We start from the raw sequence: 16658 nt of genomic DNA, 5'->3' as shown, positions 1-16658 counted from the left end.
AAATTATTGCTAAGCTAAGGGCATATGGTCAAGGGTGGAAGATATTTGCTTGCATTTTGTTTTAGAAAGTCTTGCCACTATTTACTCTACTTTGTGAGTACATTAAAAGCTTAAAAGCGAAAACGAAGTAAAAATTTGTAGAAAAACAAAGTTCTTCGGAAGAACTTTAGTTTGAATCTGTTAGATCTGTTAGAAGAGCTTGATTCTACAACATTTCCATAGATTTTTGATCACATTTTCAATATCAGACAACATTTTAGGGCGCTCTTGCTTTAATGATTTCATCTACATTATACATTACTTTTACCTATATTTATCTTTATCTAACTTTATTTTCGACAGCATGATGATTGACAGATGACTAAAAACAAGTGAAACATTCACAGCGTCACTTTCGAGGCCCAAATTGATACCTATGAATTCAGCATAGTATATTTTTTTTTAAATTATACAAATAATGCTCAAGGGAAAACCATTATTATTATCTATTCTATTTGTAGCACCTTAAAAGTACATCTCAGAGCTGAGCCTAAACTAACTTAATATTAAAAGAATCGACAGGCTAATCAAAATAATGAAATTTTCAAAGAAATAATAATTAATACCTAATTTAAATACTAAAACTGAACTAAAATCTAAATAATAAATGACTATAAATTTGGAAAACTTCAACTAAAATAATATCTTAGTGTAAGTTTATGTGTGTGTTAAATTTGTTGTTCCAATATGTTTTTGTTTTTTTTAGTACACATTGAACGTGCAATTTGGTTAGAGACTCAAAAACAAGTCCTTAGACTTAACGCTTGGGTTAAAAAGGGAGCGAGTTTTGTTTGTTTTAGACACAGTTTTGTACAGAGAGAGAGATAGAGAGGGAAAGACTTAGCTGTAGGCTTTAGCATTTATATAGCGCATATATATATAGTTTACAGATTAGAGAGCAGATTTTGGTAGAAAGAGTACACGAATCGTAGGCAAAATAAATCAAATAAAAGTAGTTCACAAATTAGGTTAAAAAAAAAGGTATACAAAGAAATGAAGTCGTAGGCCTTTGTACACTTTATAGCAGAGAATGCAAGGAATACTCCAGGGATATTTCCAGAGTTGATCAACTTACCTAGCATGCCCCGAATCGCCCTCGGAACTTTGCCTCGAATGTTGACTGTGCGAAAAACTACTATAACCCGAACCCTTTGACATCTGGATGGCAAAACGGACGAGTGGCGAGGAGGAGTAAACAAACATATTAGTTAATTGCCCCACTGGGTGCCATATATTCCATGCCGCCACTCACTTGACTAGTATTACTGGAATTCCTCGAATGACCCATTTCCATTAGGGCGGCAGTGTTGACGGCGTTACCGCCGCCGACACCGCTGCCAACGCCCCCGCCTACTCCCGAGACTCCTGTGGTGCCATAATTATTGCTACCAATGATCCCCAGTCCTGTGAGGGCATGTGGCAACGGTGTGATGGCATTGGAGGCAGCCGCAGCGGCATGCTGCTGCAGATTATCCGTGGTAAGCGTCACCGCCGACTCCGAGGACTCCGACAGGCCAGAGTCCGTCACAATGGCCGCTATAAGAGCTTGCGGGTCGAGCTCTGCAAAAGAATAAACCAAAATATAAAGCTTCAATCTATTATCCTTAGGGGTAAGTCTTACCCTCCTCCTTTGTGCCCGACACGGGTCGCGTTCCAGGCAGCGACTGGTTGCTGGAAACGCCACCCAGTGTGGCACCACTGCCGCCCAGGGGAATGGCATTGCCGCCACTCCCACTGCCGATGCTGGGCAACGCCGTAGCAGTTGGCGTTTGCAGACCCACTCCAGTGGCGGCATTCGTTAGATCATCCATGGAGGGCTTCGTCTGCTTGCTTTTTAGACTCGGGGTGGGTCTGTTAGAAAGAAAATTACATTTAAATATGGAATTCTAAGATGTTGTCGAACCACTTACGCCTTGAAGAGTATATCACCGCTTAGCATATGCATTTTGATGCTTACTCGTAGCATGGAATTGTCGAGACGATGACGCGAATCATAGCCCTCGAGGAGAAAGCGGCGCGATGTGAGGCCGGCGCCAGCAAATTCGGCAAGATTGAGGTCGATAAAACCTAACTTATAGTAACTGCGACCGCCTTTCATCTCCTTTCGTATAGAGATGCGCAAAAAGCACGGATCCAGTACACCCGTCGAGGCATTTGCGCTCATTTTGCAGGGAAACTCGAAGCTGCGATTCCATTCCACGCGATGATTTTTCACTTCCTCTCTGAAGCATGAAAGACATTTAGTTTAAAGTAAATTCTAGATATAAGGATGGTATGGGTCTTACCGACTGCTGTACTCCTGAAACGAACCGCCATCCAGTAGACGTATCTTTGCAAAGAGCACCTCGTTGACGAGGGCAACCTCAACTAAATCCTGCAGCTGCACTTCCACATTGAACTTGTACTTCTTCTTTTTCATCATAAAGGCCATGCCAGGGGCGCTAGGCCCGAGTAGTGTCATTCAGTTCCCTTCCAATAATCCGTGGCCTTTCACTGCTGCGTCTCCAAATGGATGAAAACCTTTAAGGCGGTTGCCAGGCACCGCCTCTGCACTTGGCACTTGGGGTTTTTCCTCTAAGACTGGTTTCCCCTATTTGTTTTTTCACTCGGAAACTTTTCACGTTTACTCTGTGTGTTTTTTGGTGAGTTTTGAGTTTGCTTTGCTTCTTTAGCTTATTTGTTTTATCTTTTTTTTGTATAATCTTTAGTTTTCTTGTCAGTGTTTTAACCCTGTTTTCCGACTGCTTACATGCTTGCCATTTTCAGGGTTGACGTTGGGTGGTGTTGGTTCTGGCGGTGCTGCTGCTGGGCTCCCAACTGCAGAAAGAAATAACCCACAAAAAACAAAAACGAAAGAAAATATTAAAATCAGTAAAAGGTTTGAGTTTTAAATGAACTGAAGTGTGTGTATGGCTGGCTTTGTGTTATAATACATATGTATGTATGTACATTTGTTTATTATAAACTCCGGCAAACATAACTAAATTTTCAAATGATTGTATGGTCTATTTTTTTGGGACCACAAAACATATGCTCTCAGGATTTTGTATGCTGTGCAGCATTTTGGTGACCACCAATGTACAATTTGAAGCTAAATTCCACAGACACTTGAGCTAGAGTAAAATATCATTGAGTTTCTCTTACATGTAATTATTTTTCCGAGATTGAATTGCCGTAATACCTATGTATGTACATATGTATTACCCCGATCTGAATACTATATTTTATGCAACTATGCATAAAGACTTCAATGAAATATGTATAAATATCGATATTCTGTCTCTCTTTGCCTTTCCCTCGCTTGGATGCTGCTTCGATCATTCAACAAATTGACTGAAATCATTTAAAGAATGAACCCAACCTGATTGCATATATTTAATTGAGAAGTGCGAATACATTGAGAGACAATCCGAGAATTCCCAGAATCGCACAGCTAACATAAACGGCCGATTAGTCATCAGTCTAAAAGCGAAAAAAATGTTGCTGCGAGCTTGAGATGAAACAGAATGCAAACAGCAAAAAGCAGAAAGATGGTTGTGGTATCTAGAAAAAATCGCCCAGACAAAAAGACAAAGAAAAAGCCCATTTGGCTGCGTAATGCGTCACCGATTTGCGTGTTTAAATCATGAGAAACGCGTCTAAAAATCCATTCAGAATTATGTCGCAAATTATACAAGTAAATATTTGCATCCAAGTGCCAATAAATTGTGGGGAAATGGAAGTCCTGTTCCACCCATTGCGTGCGTTGGTCTTTTTAATTATTTAAGTGTTGTCGCAGCTCAATTATAGGTACTATTCCAGATATTAACATTTGATAATATGATTGACTGGTATTATGTCCTTGTGCCAAAGCGGCCTGAAAAAATGTACAAATGCCTTCACGCGGCATATTTTTAGGCGCCCGCCACAGCAGGAGCAAAATGGATAAAAAATTGATTATTCGAGAAGTGATTTATGGCTTTTGATGACTGCCACAATACGAGCACGGGCGCTGGGGGAGCCGTCATGAGCTTCAGAATTCAATGAACTATTTTAGGAGGCATTTAGTGATGGAAGGACTTGAAGAACCTCCCAGTTGGGTTGCAGCACTTATCGATTCAGTGGAAAGCCCCAATAGCTATATTCTTCTTCCCTTAATCCCTGCCTATCGCTCGTCCTTCATTCCTTCATTTATTGCCAGATTTGCTAAGTGATTTGTCATAACCACACTGCCCGTAATGCACACACAGACACACTGAAATCCCGTCACGCCAATTATGTCCATTACCCACATTAGCCGCACCAATGGCCAACGCAAACATGGCCAAAACCAATCAGAAAATACACACAGAAAGCCATTAACCCACTTATGCCCTCAGGAGGATTATGCCACTGGACACTGGATATCGTTCATTTCGTACCAAAAGTAACACAGAAATCACTGGTAAGTGTTATTTTAGTAGAATTTTCCCTCCCTTTTTTTTGTGTGGGGGGTTTAGTGCCGCACCCAAAAGTACTCCTGAGTTTAAACTGAAACTAACAGTTGACGGGGAGCGAGGAAGTGGACATGCGGTTGAGCGAAGGGAAACTTGAGGCGCAACTCCGCGTGCAACCAAAAAGCTAAAAGGGATTGCTCGCCGACACGTAAAGCCACAGACTGACCCACTAACTGACTAACAGACTTACAGTCCCACTCCCTTTTTAGAAACGGACTTGTACAATCCTTACAATCCACGTCCCTTTTGGCTACCCTCTGCACGAAATGGAAATCACGAGAGAAGTGGATTTCAGTGGACAGACACTCCCTTGGCAAACGACGCGTAAAACTTGCAACATTGTTAAGGTTCTCCCTCTCCTCTTAATATCCTTTTCATTAAAGTCAAGTGCGTGGGGGGTTGGGGGGATTCCTTTTTAATGAGTTCTTTCTGCTTTTCACTAGACTTTCCCCCAGGGACTCTTTTTCGCTGATGATGAGAAAAGTTTCAACTACTTTAATTGCCAAATTGTTCCTCAATCAAACTTGATTAAACCATTGTCCAAATGTCAATTAGCCAGTGCATTAGGGGGAAGGGAACACAACACGTAAATTAATCAAAAGAAAAACAACCCAAACAGCTTTGATTATGTCACATTGACCTTTACCTTGCCACAAAACGAAAACACAACATTTTAGGGGACAAGGTGGCAGGCAAGCCGCGCTGGTGGCGGGTATTTATTTATTAACAATGACGCAGCAGCAAAAACTACTATATACAATTTATAAGGAAAGAAAAATAGAGAGAGGGACAGAAAGAGAGAGAAATTAAGAAATATTTTCTTGCAAAATATGCAACAAATGCAAATAAGAAAAGGAAAAGAAAATACATCTTGGGTGCGACTCTTGGCATCGCATTGCAAAAGTTGGCAAAAGAACAAACAACAACAAAGCACAGCAAAACAACAAACAGCTGGCGCCAGTCGATGACAGTCGGACTATAAACAAAACGAGTCGAGTGTGTCTGTGGGTGGGTGGGGAATGTTCCAATGAAAACATTTGAGTTTTCCATTCAATGCAAAGCAGCGATATTGGTTGCAATTAGGCAAATTAAGTGTACAGTTCAATAAGTAAAAATCGTGGCAGAAAAAGTCATTTAATTAGCAAGAGGAGAAAAACAAGCTGTGATACGCTAGTTTAATATTTTCTTGAACTAATCGAAGAGATTTCTTTCTGTTCGAAGTTTCTTAAGCAGAAAAAAAGATTAACGTATTCCTATCAGTTTTCATTATTCATTATTACACATTTATTGAGTTTCTTTGAAAGCTTTAATCCTGAAGGCTTTTAAACAAATTCCAAGAAACAGTACAAAATCTATCTCCGTAAATCTAACCGTAAATGCCAATCGTGTAGGTAAATACTGTTACTGCCACTAATTAGACCTTTCCCAGAATGATTTTCCCCCTCTTCCAATGACTCGACAAAGTTCCGTGTGGAATGTCTTGGCTGAAACGTCTAGTGTGTAATGCTTTCCCATAGCAAGATCCCTTAATTGCCAACTATCTTTGGCACTTGCTATTACAGCATACGAACATCTACATACATACATACGTACATACACATGTGCACGAGTGCACCACACACACACACACACCTACACACACACATGTGGAATGTATCTTTGGCATTTGGCTGGTAATTACATTGCATTGCAGTGCGCTTTTCCCCCTGGCTTTCTCATCTAAACAGCTAATTCGAATGAGTACTCACTCGTGCCATTCTTCGTGTGTATGTGTGTGTGGGGGGGCGTAATCGTCGCAACGTCTGCTTGGAGGCCAAGTCCATGAACAGGCAGGCACACACTACAATTCACACAATTAATTCCATCAGATGCATAATGAGATGTGAAGCTTGTATGTTTTAAATCAAGCTCCAGACAATGTTGGTGTCTGTGGCACTAATCAGTTCCCCCGTCCCTAGTCCCACCCTCTCACCTACCCACCGTTAGATGCGACAATTTGATAAGCAGACATCTGAAATCTGAAATTGTCAAGCAGCCGGCAACAAAGAAGCAAATGAGCCAGCAGTTCGCAGTGCTATCTGTGGGGTTCAGCGAGGGCTGACAGTGGAATTTACGTGGCTATCTTTTAATTTTAACTTTAACTTTGATAAGTCTGCACATCATCAATAACATTTAATTTATTTAGTCGTAATAGAAATTGACAAGTCTCTTATCGGTGTGTACATATCGATCATGCTTGTACTTGTACTTGTGGAGTTCAAGGTTTTATTTAAAGAAGTATTTGTTGAGAGAAGTATTTTTTTGCTTGTATTAATCGTATAAAAGCTATGGATTTCACTATTTCGAAGCTATTTGGCTCATGTTCAGCAGACATAAATATTGAAGTAATATCTACCCAACAAACCAGATACAAAGCTACTCACTTAAAATAATAATATACAAATATACAAGAAAAGTTCAAGTAATTCTAGTTTCTCCTTCTCATTGAAATATTTTACTCACTCCATTCAACATTCAAATTCATGAGAGTAGCGGGTATCCCAAATTTTCACACTTGTTCCCATCTTGATCTTTTAGCAGTTCCATTCGAACACTCCTCATCCCACCCTCTCTATCGTCGCCAGTGCTAATATCGCGTATGAGTAGTGTTTCCGTTACCCGATTCTTGATTCTCGATGCTCGATTCACGTATTGCTGCAGCTGTTGCACACATGTCGCAATGCTTTTGAATTCTGCCTATCGCTGGCTTCTCTTTCCTCTCTCTCTATCACTCTTTTTTTATGGGTGATCTCCCAAAATCCTCCCCTCATTCCGCTCCCTCTCGCAGTGCCCACAAAAAATATTTAAACTCTAATGATGTGTAAAAACGGAAACTTTGTTCACTTTGGCTCTGATCGGATCGGAGAGTGAGAGAGCGAGAGCGAGAGATGGCTGCGGGTGGGTAGCCTTAACATATGGCAGCACACCATATGCCAAAAGCCACGAGGTCAGTCTCCCACTCTCCCGACGCCCGATTGCCGACCCGACCAAAGTGTCGGTTGAGTGAGTGAGTGAGTGCGTCCATAAAGATAAGCGTTGTTGGGGGGCGCCTATAGAACATAACGGAGCCAGCGATGAGTACTGTGCACACACAGGGCCTACCCTACCCGTCGATGCTTCATCAATGCAAAGTGCAAACATAATCATAAATTGGCAAATAAATGAAGTGGCAGATGAAACGAAATATGTGGATATTCTCTGAAAAAGCAGGAAATGGGAACGGATTTCATGGGAATTCACACATTTTGTGGCTTTTTGTTTATTGAAAAATTAGCTTAGTTTATTGGAAAATATTTTCAAAAACATTTAAAGCTACAATTTACGGGTATTTTTTTTTTTAAATCTTATGAATGGATCATAAATTCCTTTAAAGGGCCCTTTGAGGTCTCTGAACCAAGACACTTTCCGTGATCTTATTACTCCTTCCTTAATACAATTAACACAGTAAACTGCACGAATGCTCGACTCCTACCCAAAATAATCTACAAACAATCATCTAAATTTCCACCAAATAAACTTCCTTCCCTCTGGTGAACATCTGTAAACTGGCTTTACCTCACAATTTTCTAACTTTTTCAGGCTATTAAATTCCAATTCCCAAATCCACTCCACAACACAGCCGAAGTTCAAGCTAAAGGGCCAAACACGTGTCTTGATTGAAAAACGGGCTGCCCGTTGAGTGATTTCTTCGTTCCATCTCACTGTGGGTAATTTTACCACTTTTTCTGACCAAAACTAATTTTTCAAAAGTCGATCAAATAATATTTTTTAACCGATACACATAAGGTAACACAAGTCTTTAATGTTATGCACCCCAAAAATTAACAGTGCGCACCACTGTTAAGATAACAGCTGTTAAAGTCGGCTGTTTGCTGTGAAAAATCACAAATCAACCTGGTATTTAAAATGAAAAAATGCACCTCATAATATGTTTAATGGCTAGTTTGTAAACAAGTTTAGATTTGTGACGAAAACAGATTTGTCTTTGAACAGGCGTACAAAGTGCCTGACAGCTCCCGGAAGCATTAAACTGAATGGATATTGTAGAGTATTAATTTTTTGATCAAATGTATTTCATCTCTTCTTGCGCTTCCCTGCGTCTTCGCAGGTATTTCAATTTTCGAAAATACAACCTGAGGGTTTAAAATTCCGAGTCGTTTGCAACGTTTGGAACTCAGTGACCAAGAAAATTGCTAAAGAAGATGACAATTTGCATTGCATTTAAGCGGTAATACCTTTCACTAGTTTTGAAAACGATAAGGGTTATTTTGAAACTTTTCTCGGGAAATAAAATATGCAGATTGTCTAAATCTGTGTACAATCGTACAATTATGATAAATTTCAAATACTTGAGATATTCTTTGGTTTTGAAGTTATTAGTTTTTGGCACAAAAAGGGGTACAATTCCCCATTGTGCAACTGTGGTACAAAACGCAGACGTTGATAGCAGACAGAACGAAAAGAAGGGACACAAAGAGGAGCTAGAGGAGAGACAAAAACAAGACGACACTTGAGTCCCAAGCTGTCACGAGACATTGACCTTGAAGTCAAGTGTTGCAGAAGCCAACAAGCAGCAGCAGCAACAGCAGTGCTAATGAAAACCCATTTTAAAGGCAAGTTTACTTCAAACAGAAAGAAAAAGAGAGCGAAAATTGCCAATGCAGTTCGAACACCCACTCTCTCGCTCTCACTCTCGCTTTTCTCGCTCGCTCAACTTTTCGACACATTTTAGCATGGGAGCTTTGCACGTCACGACCTTTTTTTCCCGTGGGAGGTTATATCAATAAACCTATGGCCTTTTGGGTGCCACTGGCAATAATATTATTTTATTTTTATACAGTGACGTCCACTCCAAAGAAAAGGTTACCATAAAGAGCAAGGAGGTTTACCCTTGAATGTAGGCAATGGAACTTTAACGAGCTGTGGCTCCTATTGCACTTCAGGGTCAACTGTACTTCGGTACACAGCCTCCAATTAAGAGAGAGTGCTCTGAGAGATAGGAGGAGAGGGCGGAAGCTTTTATTACATGCACATGGTATAGAAAGTTTATCCTCATGGACGGGCGAACGCCTTCATCTTTCATTTGATTATATAACTTTGTGGCCATTAGGCGACAGACAGCCCCAACCCACCCACCGCCAACTCATTAGGGCTGTTCTGCAACGACGATAAACCACCTGACAGCGGAGGCGGACTCTCTCCATCACTCACCCACAGGCATCAGCCACAGACTCACTCTATCATTTGGCTCTTACTCGCAGCTTGTTGTCGGCGTCGTCGCCGTCATTAAGAGTGCAAACTTAATTTCCCCCATAACTTTTTATACCCTTCAAATGAGAGTTTTATCCCGTGTATCATTTGGTTGAAAGGCAAAGAAATCAACAAAAATCTCGTACATTTATTTCTATGGAAATTATCCAAATATCAATATCTTCAAGTGATTCTTCAACATTTCAACACTAAATTAAACTTGGTCTATACCACGCTTAACCAGGATCGACTAAAATATCTAGCTCAATATACATCAACCCCAACAAAACTCAACAATTTTTATTTTATTACTGTTTTTCAATTCTTTATAAAATTAAAGCGAAATTTTAAAGGGCATCACTTGGTTCTCTAATTAGATTCTACTATCCCCTTCATACGATTTTCTCTATTTCTGCTTCTGTGTTTTGCCCCCGTACATTTCTCATGGAGAAGGATGTGTCGCTGAAGTGTTAATGAGGTTACGCCTCCAGAGTGCCATTGCACCTGGCACCTAGCCCTGGGAGAACCGAGAGTACGGGTAATTGTGTCAACTTACCCGCATTATCAGGCCCCACTAAAAGTCAGTCGTCTGCACGAAAGGCCAACACTGTAACAAGAGAGAAAGAGAGACGAATCAGAGGCTGCACGTAAAGTTAGTGTCATCATTAAAAAATGGTTGTTCCTCAGAAATGCTGAAAAAAAACGTAAAGCACTTTAAATGAAAGCAAAAATATCAAAGGCTGCAGCCAAGTCCTGACCTACATTTTCCATCAAAACTAAAGTGCAGCAAAAATAAAACATACTTGAAGTATAAAATTGCGCAACAAATGACCCAAGGAGCTTGGGCATAAAAAATTGTTGCGCCACCGCCCAAAAGCAAGCTATAAAATTGTGCAACTCCTTTTATGGGTTTTTATTTTCATTTTGATTTAAAGCTTCGTCGGGGGAAACTACTTTTGGCAAGGGAAAGAGCTTACCATTGCACATTTATAATAGCTGGTTGTTATATTCCTTGAGTGCGGTGTAGAGAGTACTCGTAAAGGATATCCTACTCTTTCAGGAAGCTTTTTTTTATGAATAAGTAACCTTTTCTTTAGTCACAGCTGCAGAAGCTTAATTGACTAAGTTATGACTTGAAAGTCCTTTAAAATATTTACTAAACATATTTTCAATTGGAAGATTATAAATAGTTTATATTCACGAAATTTGTATGGCTTTAACGAGTGTGCAAGCGATTTTTAAAACACCATGCATTTATTTTATGTTGCATTTGAATTGTTTTCGGTGTCTCGAATTACAAGCTAGAGCGCACCTGTAAATAATTTCGCATTCCATTCCCTTGCCCCCTTTTACAGAAATTACTTTACAAATAAATGAAAATGAATGAATGAAAACTTTCGTGTTGCCGCTTCTAATGGCAAAAGTAAACTGAAGCTACGGCGCTTCGCTTCCCTCTATGACTTATCAGAAATGTAATAAATGAGTTTCCATTGTAGACACATATAAATAAAATATATAGTCGTGTGCCTGCGTATATCTGTTACATTATTCCAGCACACACCCATGGGTTCCCCCATGGCCCATGAACCAATGGAAGCAATAACATTTTCAAGCTATCGCCAGTGTCCAAAAACGATGTTGACGTCGCGTTTGTTGGCAGGCGACAACCAACATCCACTACAACGACAGCATTTAAAACGAAAGTGTTTCACTGTCAAATGTCAGCTTCAGCTTTCAGCTTTCAGCTTCAGAGACGATAAAAAAAGAGAGCCAAACGAGAAGTAAAGCTGACAATTTTTCTTGTTTTCAACGTAAATATTACGCAGTGGCAGTGGAGCACAGAGAGGAAGTGAAATGTGAAATGCGATGATGATGACATCATAGGAGACCCGGAGGCAGTAGAACCAGAGATGAGAGACACGGAAACGCAGAGATTGGAGACCCCGCGACCGACAGAGATCCAAAGCGTGACTTATGCCTGAGGTTAAAGGCGGGAGGTAATGTTCTTTTTATTATTATCATATTAGAATGTTATTATCATCTCTCGGGGAAATAGCTCGGCATGAGCTGTAATTCCAAACTCATCCGATGAACTCAACTGCAATTTCTCACCTGCCAGAGGTTCTTCCATTGTTCTACCGATCACTGACTGACTATATATTTTCCACAGCACCCACACACATAACAAACAACAGAACGAAGGCAAACAGCAATAATCGTTTATTTTTATAGTGTGAAAAATTCCAGCAAATCGAACGAATCAAATCGAATCGAAATGTTTATTGTTCTGCACTGGAGGGGGATTCGTATCTGGGATGGATACAACAATTGATAGATGGTTGGATAGATTGATTCCGCTGACGCCATAGGGGCGCTGACATACAGATATCCAACAGATAAAGATCCTATATACTTTAGATAGATAGCGACAGCTGCTGACAACGTCATTGCTCTCTCGCGCAATGGAAATGGAAATGGCTGGTAGGAGTAAACAAATGTTGGAGCTGCTAAACAAATTTATGACGTGGCTCTGCTGCGCCGCTCTGCTGCCAACATTCATTTTGGCCAAAAAACGATGGGGTGTCCGAAGTGCTGAAATTAATGTTTATGCCTTTTGCAAATTAAGCGCAAAATAAATGGTGGGAATGTTGGGAAAATCTTTACCCACCACCTAGTGGCAATGTTGCAGGCAGGTATTTCCAATGGCACTTGAAAGAGATCTTTGTTGTAGCCTGAATTTTTCATGGAAAAAAATCAATGAAATCATGGCCGAACAAACGATTTTCATGTTTATACGTAATTTGTCAATAATTGGGGGTTTTTTCTCTCTGCGGCTCTGCTGAAAATTGAATTGTTTGGTAAAGCAGAAAGGAAGAGTAAATAGCTGCATTTAAATATAGCTGAGAATGTGGAAAGGACACTTGCAATAATTATAACCAATCACTGCAAATGTGTTTTACCGAGAAAACGAAAGCATTTCCCATTTTTTACACTCAATCAGCAATCAAAAACAGAATCGAACAGTTCTTTGAAATATAATAGTTCCCTTATAAACTTTTATTTGATTACTTTCCATTAGTTTTTTATTTTTGCCATTACTCTTTTACTCAATTTCAATATAAATTCAATCACTTTCATTCACTTTTTCCAATAAAGCTTTCCACCCCACCTCTCAGTGCTTTCGTTTAAAATACTTTTTGGGCTCTTTTTCTTTTGGAATATGACTTTGTTTTTCTTTGTGGCAGCGTCATCGGTCGGGCTGTGGCCCAGTGACACAGACCATTTCTGCGCTGGCATTGGTCCAAAAAAACAAAATGCAAAAAACAAAACCCCAAAAGAACTTTTAGCCCTACAAAAAACTGCAGTTGATTACGAGTCGAGGCAGTAGGTATACGTACTGCTGGTACTCGTAATGGCAGGGCAGGCATCTGGCTGTGCTCGCAAGGGAATTTGCATTTATTACAAGTATCCGTAGTAGTTTTCGTATTTTGTGGCAAATATCTAAAGGTCATCTTTTTGGGGCGGGGTAACCCTGAAACCGCATTCATTTTAGCACAATTTCTGTTTTTATTTGTAAGGCTGTTACTACTGCTTTTTATTTCCTTTTAATGCATTATAAAATCAACGACAAAACCCCACAAAAATACTAAACGCGTTAAGTAGTCGAAAAAAAGCCGTAAAAAATCTGGTGCGCAATTTTCATGATGACGCAATAGCGCCCCCCGCTAGAGATGGGATGGATGGACAGCGACAGACAGACAGTTGGCTTCCGTTGACCCTGGTCAATAAACTATAGGGAAAATGTGCGGAGAATAGACGGAAAAACACTAAAGTGTCAATAATGTGGCCCAAGCGGAAAATCGCCAAAACTGAAACTCATAGAAAATACATCAGATATATAGGGACACTCTTACGAATACAAATTAATGATTGAAAGCAATCATTGAAGTGACAAAAGAACCTTCGAAAGTGTCCTATATCTGTGAGAAATAATTGTGTACGTGTCCATGGCTGGAAAGTGTTCGTTGTCCAACGCTCAATAGCAAAGAAAACAGTTCAAGGAAGTTCTTTTGTTTACCAATTTGTTTTAGTGGAAAAGCTGATAAGAAACGAGGACAATACGCTGCTCCAAGCGAGTGCAATAATTCTTAGAATAGAAAAAGGCAGAGGAAAAAACAATCATTTACTGATGACATATTCGTTTACTTAAGAGTAAATTCGTGTCAGTTATGCATAGAGATTCAATCGAGTTGATTCTTTGGTGTCTGGGTATAGAAGAATGTGATTCAAGTCAGTTAAGTCCTGCTTAAACGAATGGGCGTAGAAGCCCAGAATCAATCTTATACCAACGCAAACGTCAAATTCCGTCTAGTTCCTTCATTGATAACCCCGAAATCTATTTGTACAAACAATTATTATGCCAGATTGTGCGACTATAATTAAATCCCAATAAAATCCCCAGCTTCAAGAGTGTGGCTGTTATCAGTCCTTAACACACACACAAGTCGGTCAGATGGGAGCCCCAGAGAGCACTTTTATCAGTGACAGCGGGGACACGGGGCAATAGTATTTTCTGATATGCTTATATATAAAGTTCAGACCGGCGCGATCCACTAATGTAAACAAAGTTTAGCAGTCTGGCATTCAAGCCATCACTCAAGCGGCGGTAATACAGGGAGAAACTCTCTTTCAAAGGTGCCTGCCTCTTCAACTGCAACAGCAAAAACCTTTCAAGCTTGCACTTTGACAAATCCCGCTATTCGACGGTGGCCAGTCGCCATTCGCCTGACTAATGCCCATTAAATCCCTGTCCAACGGAAGGTCGTTACATCCGACAGCAGGATTACCTGTTGTAGAGCTTTGAGCAAACACGACCTTCGAGCAAAGTCCGGTGCAAGATTACAGTGGAATTAATATAAATTGCGTCGTTCAGAACATCAAAGCGACTCCGAAGCGAAAACCCTCTCTAACGCTATGCAATATATGGGATAAGTGCCGTTATTGTTCAGATATGCCAGCTATAAAAATTATATATAAAATGTTTGAATATTTTCGCAAAATGAAAACTTTTTAATACCTTTTTTTAAGTGCCCTAAAAGCAAGTGCAACAATTTGCGGTTTTATGGTTTGCGATATGAAAGGAAAAGAACAATAATGTTAAGCGTATTTTTCCGAAAAAGGGGAACTTGTGCAATTTATTTATGGATCTTTAATATGACCGTAATAATACCTGCTTGAATTTCCAATTCTCGAATCAATATAAAATGATATTTTTCAGATTTTGTTTGTGCATATTTTCGTGGTTTATTTACTTCTGTAATCCAAAATAAACCTTTTAACCTTTGCCAACTTTCTTAACTTAATTAAACTCAAATTAAATTAAATTATATTCCCTCAATTCTTATACCCTTCATTTTCAAGCTAACTGAAGGATATTCCGTTATTTTAAACCCCAGTTTAAAGAGAGCCGCCTGACATTTCTTTTACTGCATTATTTATGTGCCTGCCTTTGGCTTGAGTGTCCTGTTGTGCAAGCTTCTGTTTTATTTGTGTTGCATACAACAAGGCGTTCCATCCATTCGCTTAATATCCTGAAAGGGGAGGAGTTCTTGGCGCTCACTGTTGTCCTAGAGGAAGAGGAGTTCTCAGATCTCTCTGCTGTCCTATTCTAAGAGCTTCCCGCTGACATTCTGTATATCCCCGATCTAGGCGCTGCCTTTTAGACCCCAACTTTGGGGTCGCTCGTTCTCCTATATAAAGACCTTGCACCATTGCGTGTCTATGAACAGCGTGTGCGACCATGCACTAACTGCATTTTAATTGTGCCCTGAAATTGATTGTCGGCGCTAATGACGTTGAACATGAGGGACCAGCGAAAGCGAGAACATCGTCGTAACACTAAGCCACTCACTAGGGGAACAAAAAAAATCAATGAATAGTAGAGAGACACAAGAGAAGTGAAGAGAAGAGAAGAGAAGAGAAGAGAAAGAGTAGAGTAATATTATGGCTGAATGGGCAAACATACAATTTCACTTTCAATTTTCAGGCTATTTTCAAGGCAATTTCCGTTTCAGATTGCGCAGGCCCCCGCCCCCGCCCACGCCCTCGACGGCCCACACTCTACGAAAAAGGTCACAAATATCATTGAACAAAAAATACAAGCAACTACAATTCCAAATTGAAATTTGCATAAATATCCGCCTGGGTGACTTTTGTTTGGAGGTCTACTCTGGCAGTGCAACAAATTAATTTTCGAAATCTAAAACTAAACGTTTCTGTTGTATGAAGAGAGGGAGAGATAGAGTGATGGAGGGGTAGGGGGGTTCTTCCCGGTGTTTGGACTCTTCGTAATTATTACTTTTATTCTCTTTTTATATTTTTACTGCTGCTGTTACCCGTCGTACGTGACTGGAATTGTAAATTGAAATACTTTTGATTTTCTTTTTTTGAATTGCAGTCCGAAAAAACGCCAAGGCACGTCTGCAATTTAATGCGATCTGCTCTTACCCCGAGCACTGGAATGCTGTCGTCTGTTGCATGCCCCTCAGGAGAAGCACAGGGGCATACAGGAGAGTGGACTCTGTCCACAACTTCTGTTTATAAATGGATTCTAAGAGGACACATGTGCACGCGGGTACGAGTATGTGCCCACGCGGATATGGGGGCCACAATTTATGTGAAAGGGTTGTCACATTTTCTGTCCGTTCTTTGTGTGTGGCGGCGGCTCTCTACGTTTGGGTGTTTCTTGTTTTCTTTTTGGTTTCCCATTGGCACCATGAAAAGCGAAAATCTAGAGCAGCAGTGAGGAAGTGGAAGTGCCTTGCGTTGTTCCTCGTAAAGTCAAAGTCGAATGCA

The 16658-nt window shown here is 40.2% G+C and overlaps 1 protein-coding gene across 6 annotated transcripts in view; it reads right to left on the bottom strand.

Annotated features, from left to right (window-relative positions):
- The window catches only part of LOC117901427 (protein FAM102A), a 53419-nt gene that overhangs the window by 7366 nt on the left and 29395 nt on the right, over window positions 1–16658 (bottom strand). For all 6 annotated transcript variants that reach the window (XM_034812169.1, XM_034812163.1, XM_034812164.1 and 3 more), the window contains exons 3-8: window positions 10360–10410; window positions 2325–2856; window positions 1950–2261; window positions 1661–1890; window positions 1292–1599; window positions 1115–1197 (exon numbers count right to left, since the gene is read on the bottom strand). In XM_034812169.1, coding sequence (XP_034668060.1) covers window positions 1115–1197; window positions 1292–1599; window positions 1661–1890; window positions 1950–2261; window positions 2325–2500 — 1109 coding nt within the window. In that variant the 5' untranslated portion in view covers window positions 2501–2856; window positions 10360–10410. The remainder of the gene's footprint in view (window positions 1–1114; window positions 1198–1291; window positions 1600–1660; window positions 1891–1949; window positions 2262–2324; window positions 2857–10359; window positions 10411–16658) is intronic.

The sequence above is a fragment of the Drosophila subobscura genome, chromosome U (assembly GCF_008121235.1).
Source record: "Drosophila subobscura isolate 14011-0131.10 chromosome U, UCBerk_Dsub_1.0, whole genome shotgun sequence".
NCBI classification, from domain to species: Eukaryota; Metazoa; Arthropoda; class Insecta; order Diptera; family Drosophilidae; genus Drosophila; species Drosophila subobscura.
Note: the sequence above shows the minus strand (reverse complement) of the source record. Positions and strands in the feature narration are given on the sequence as shown.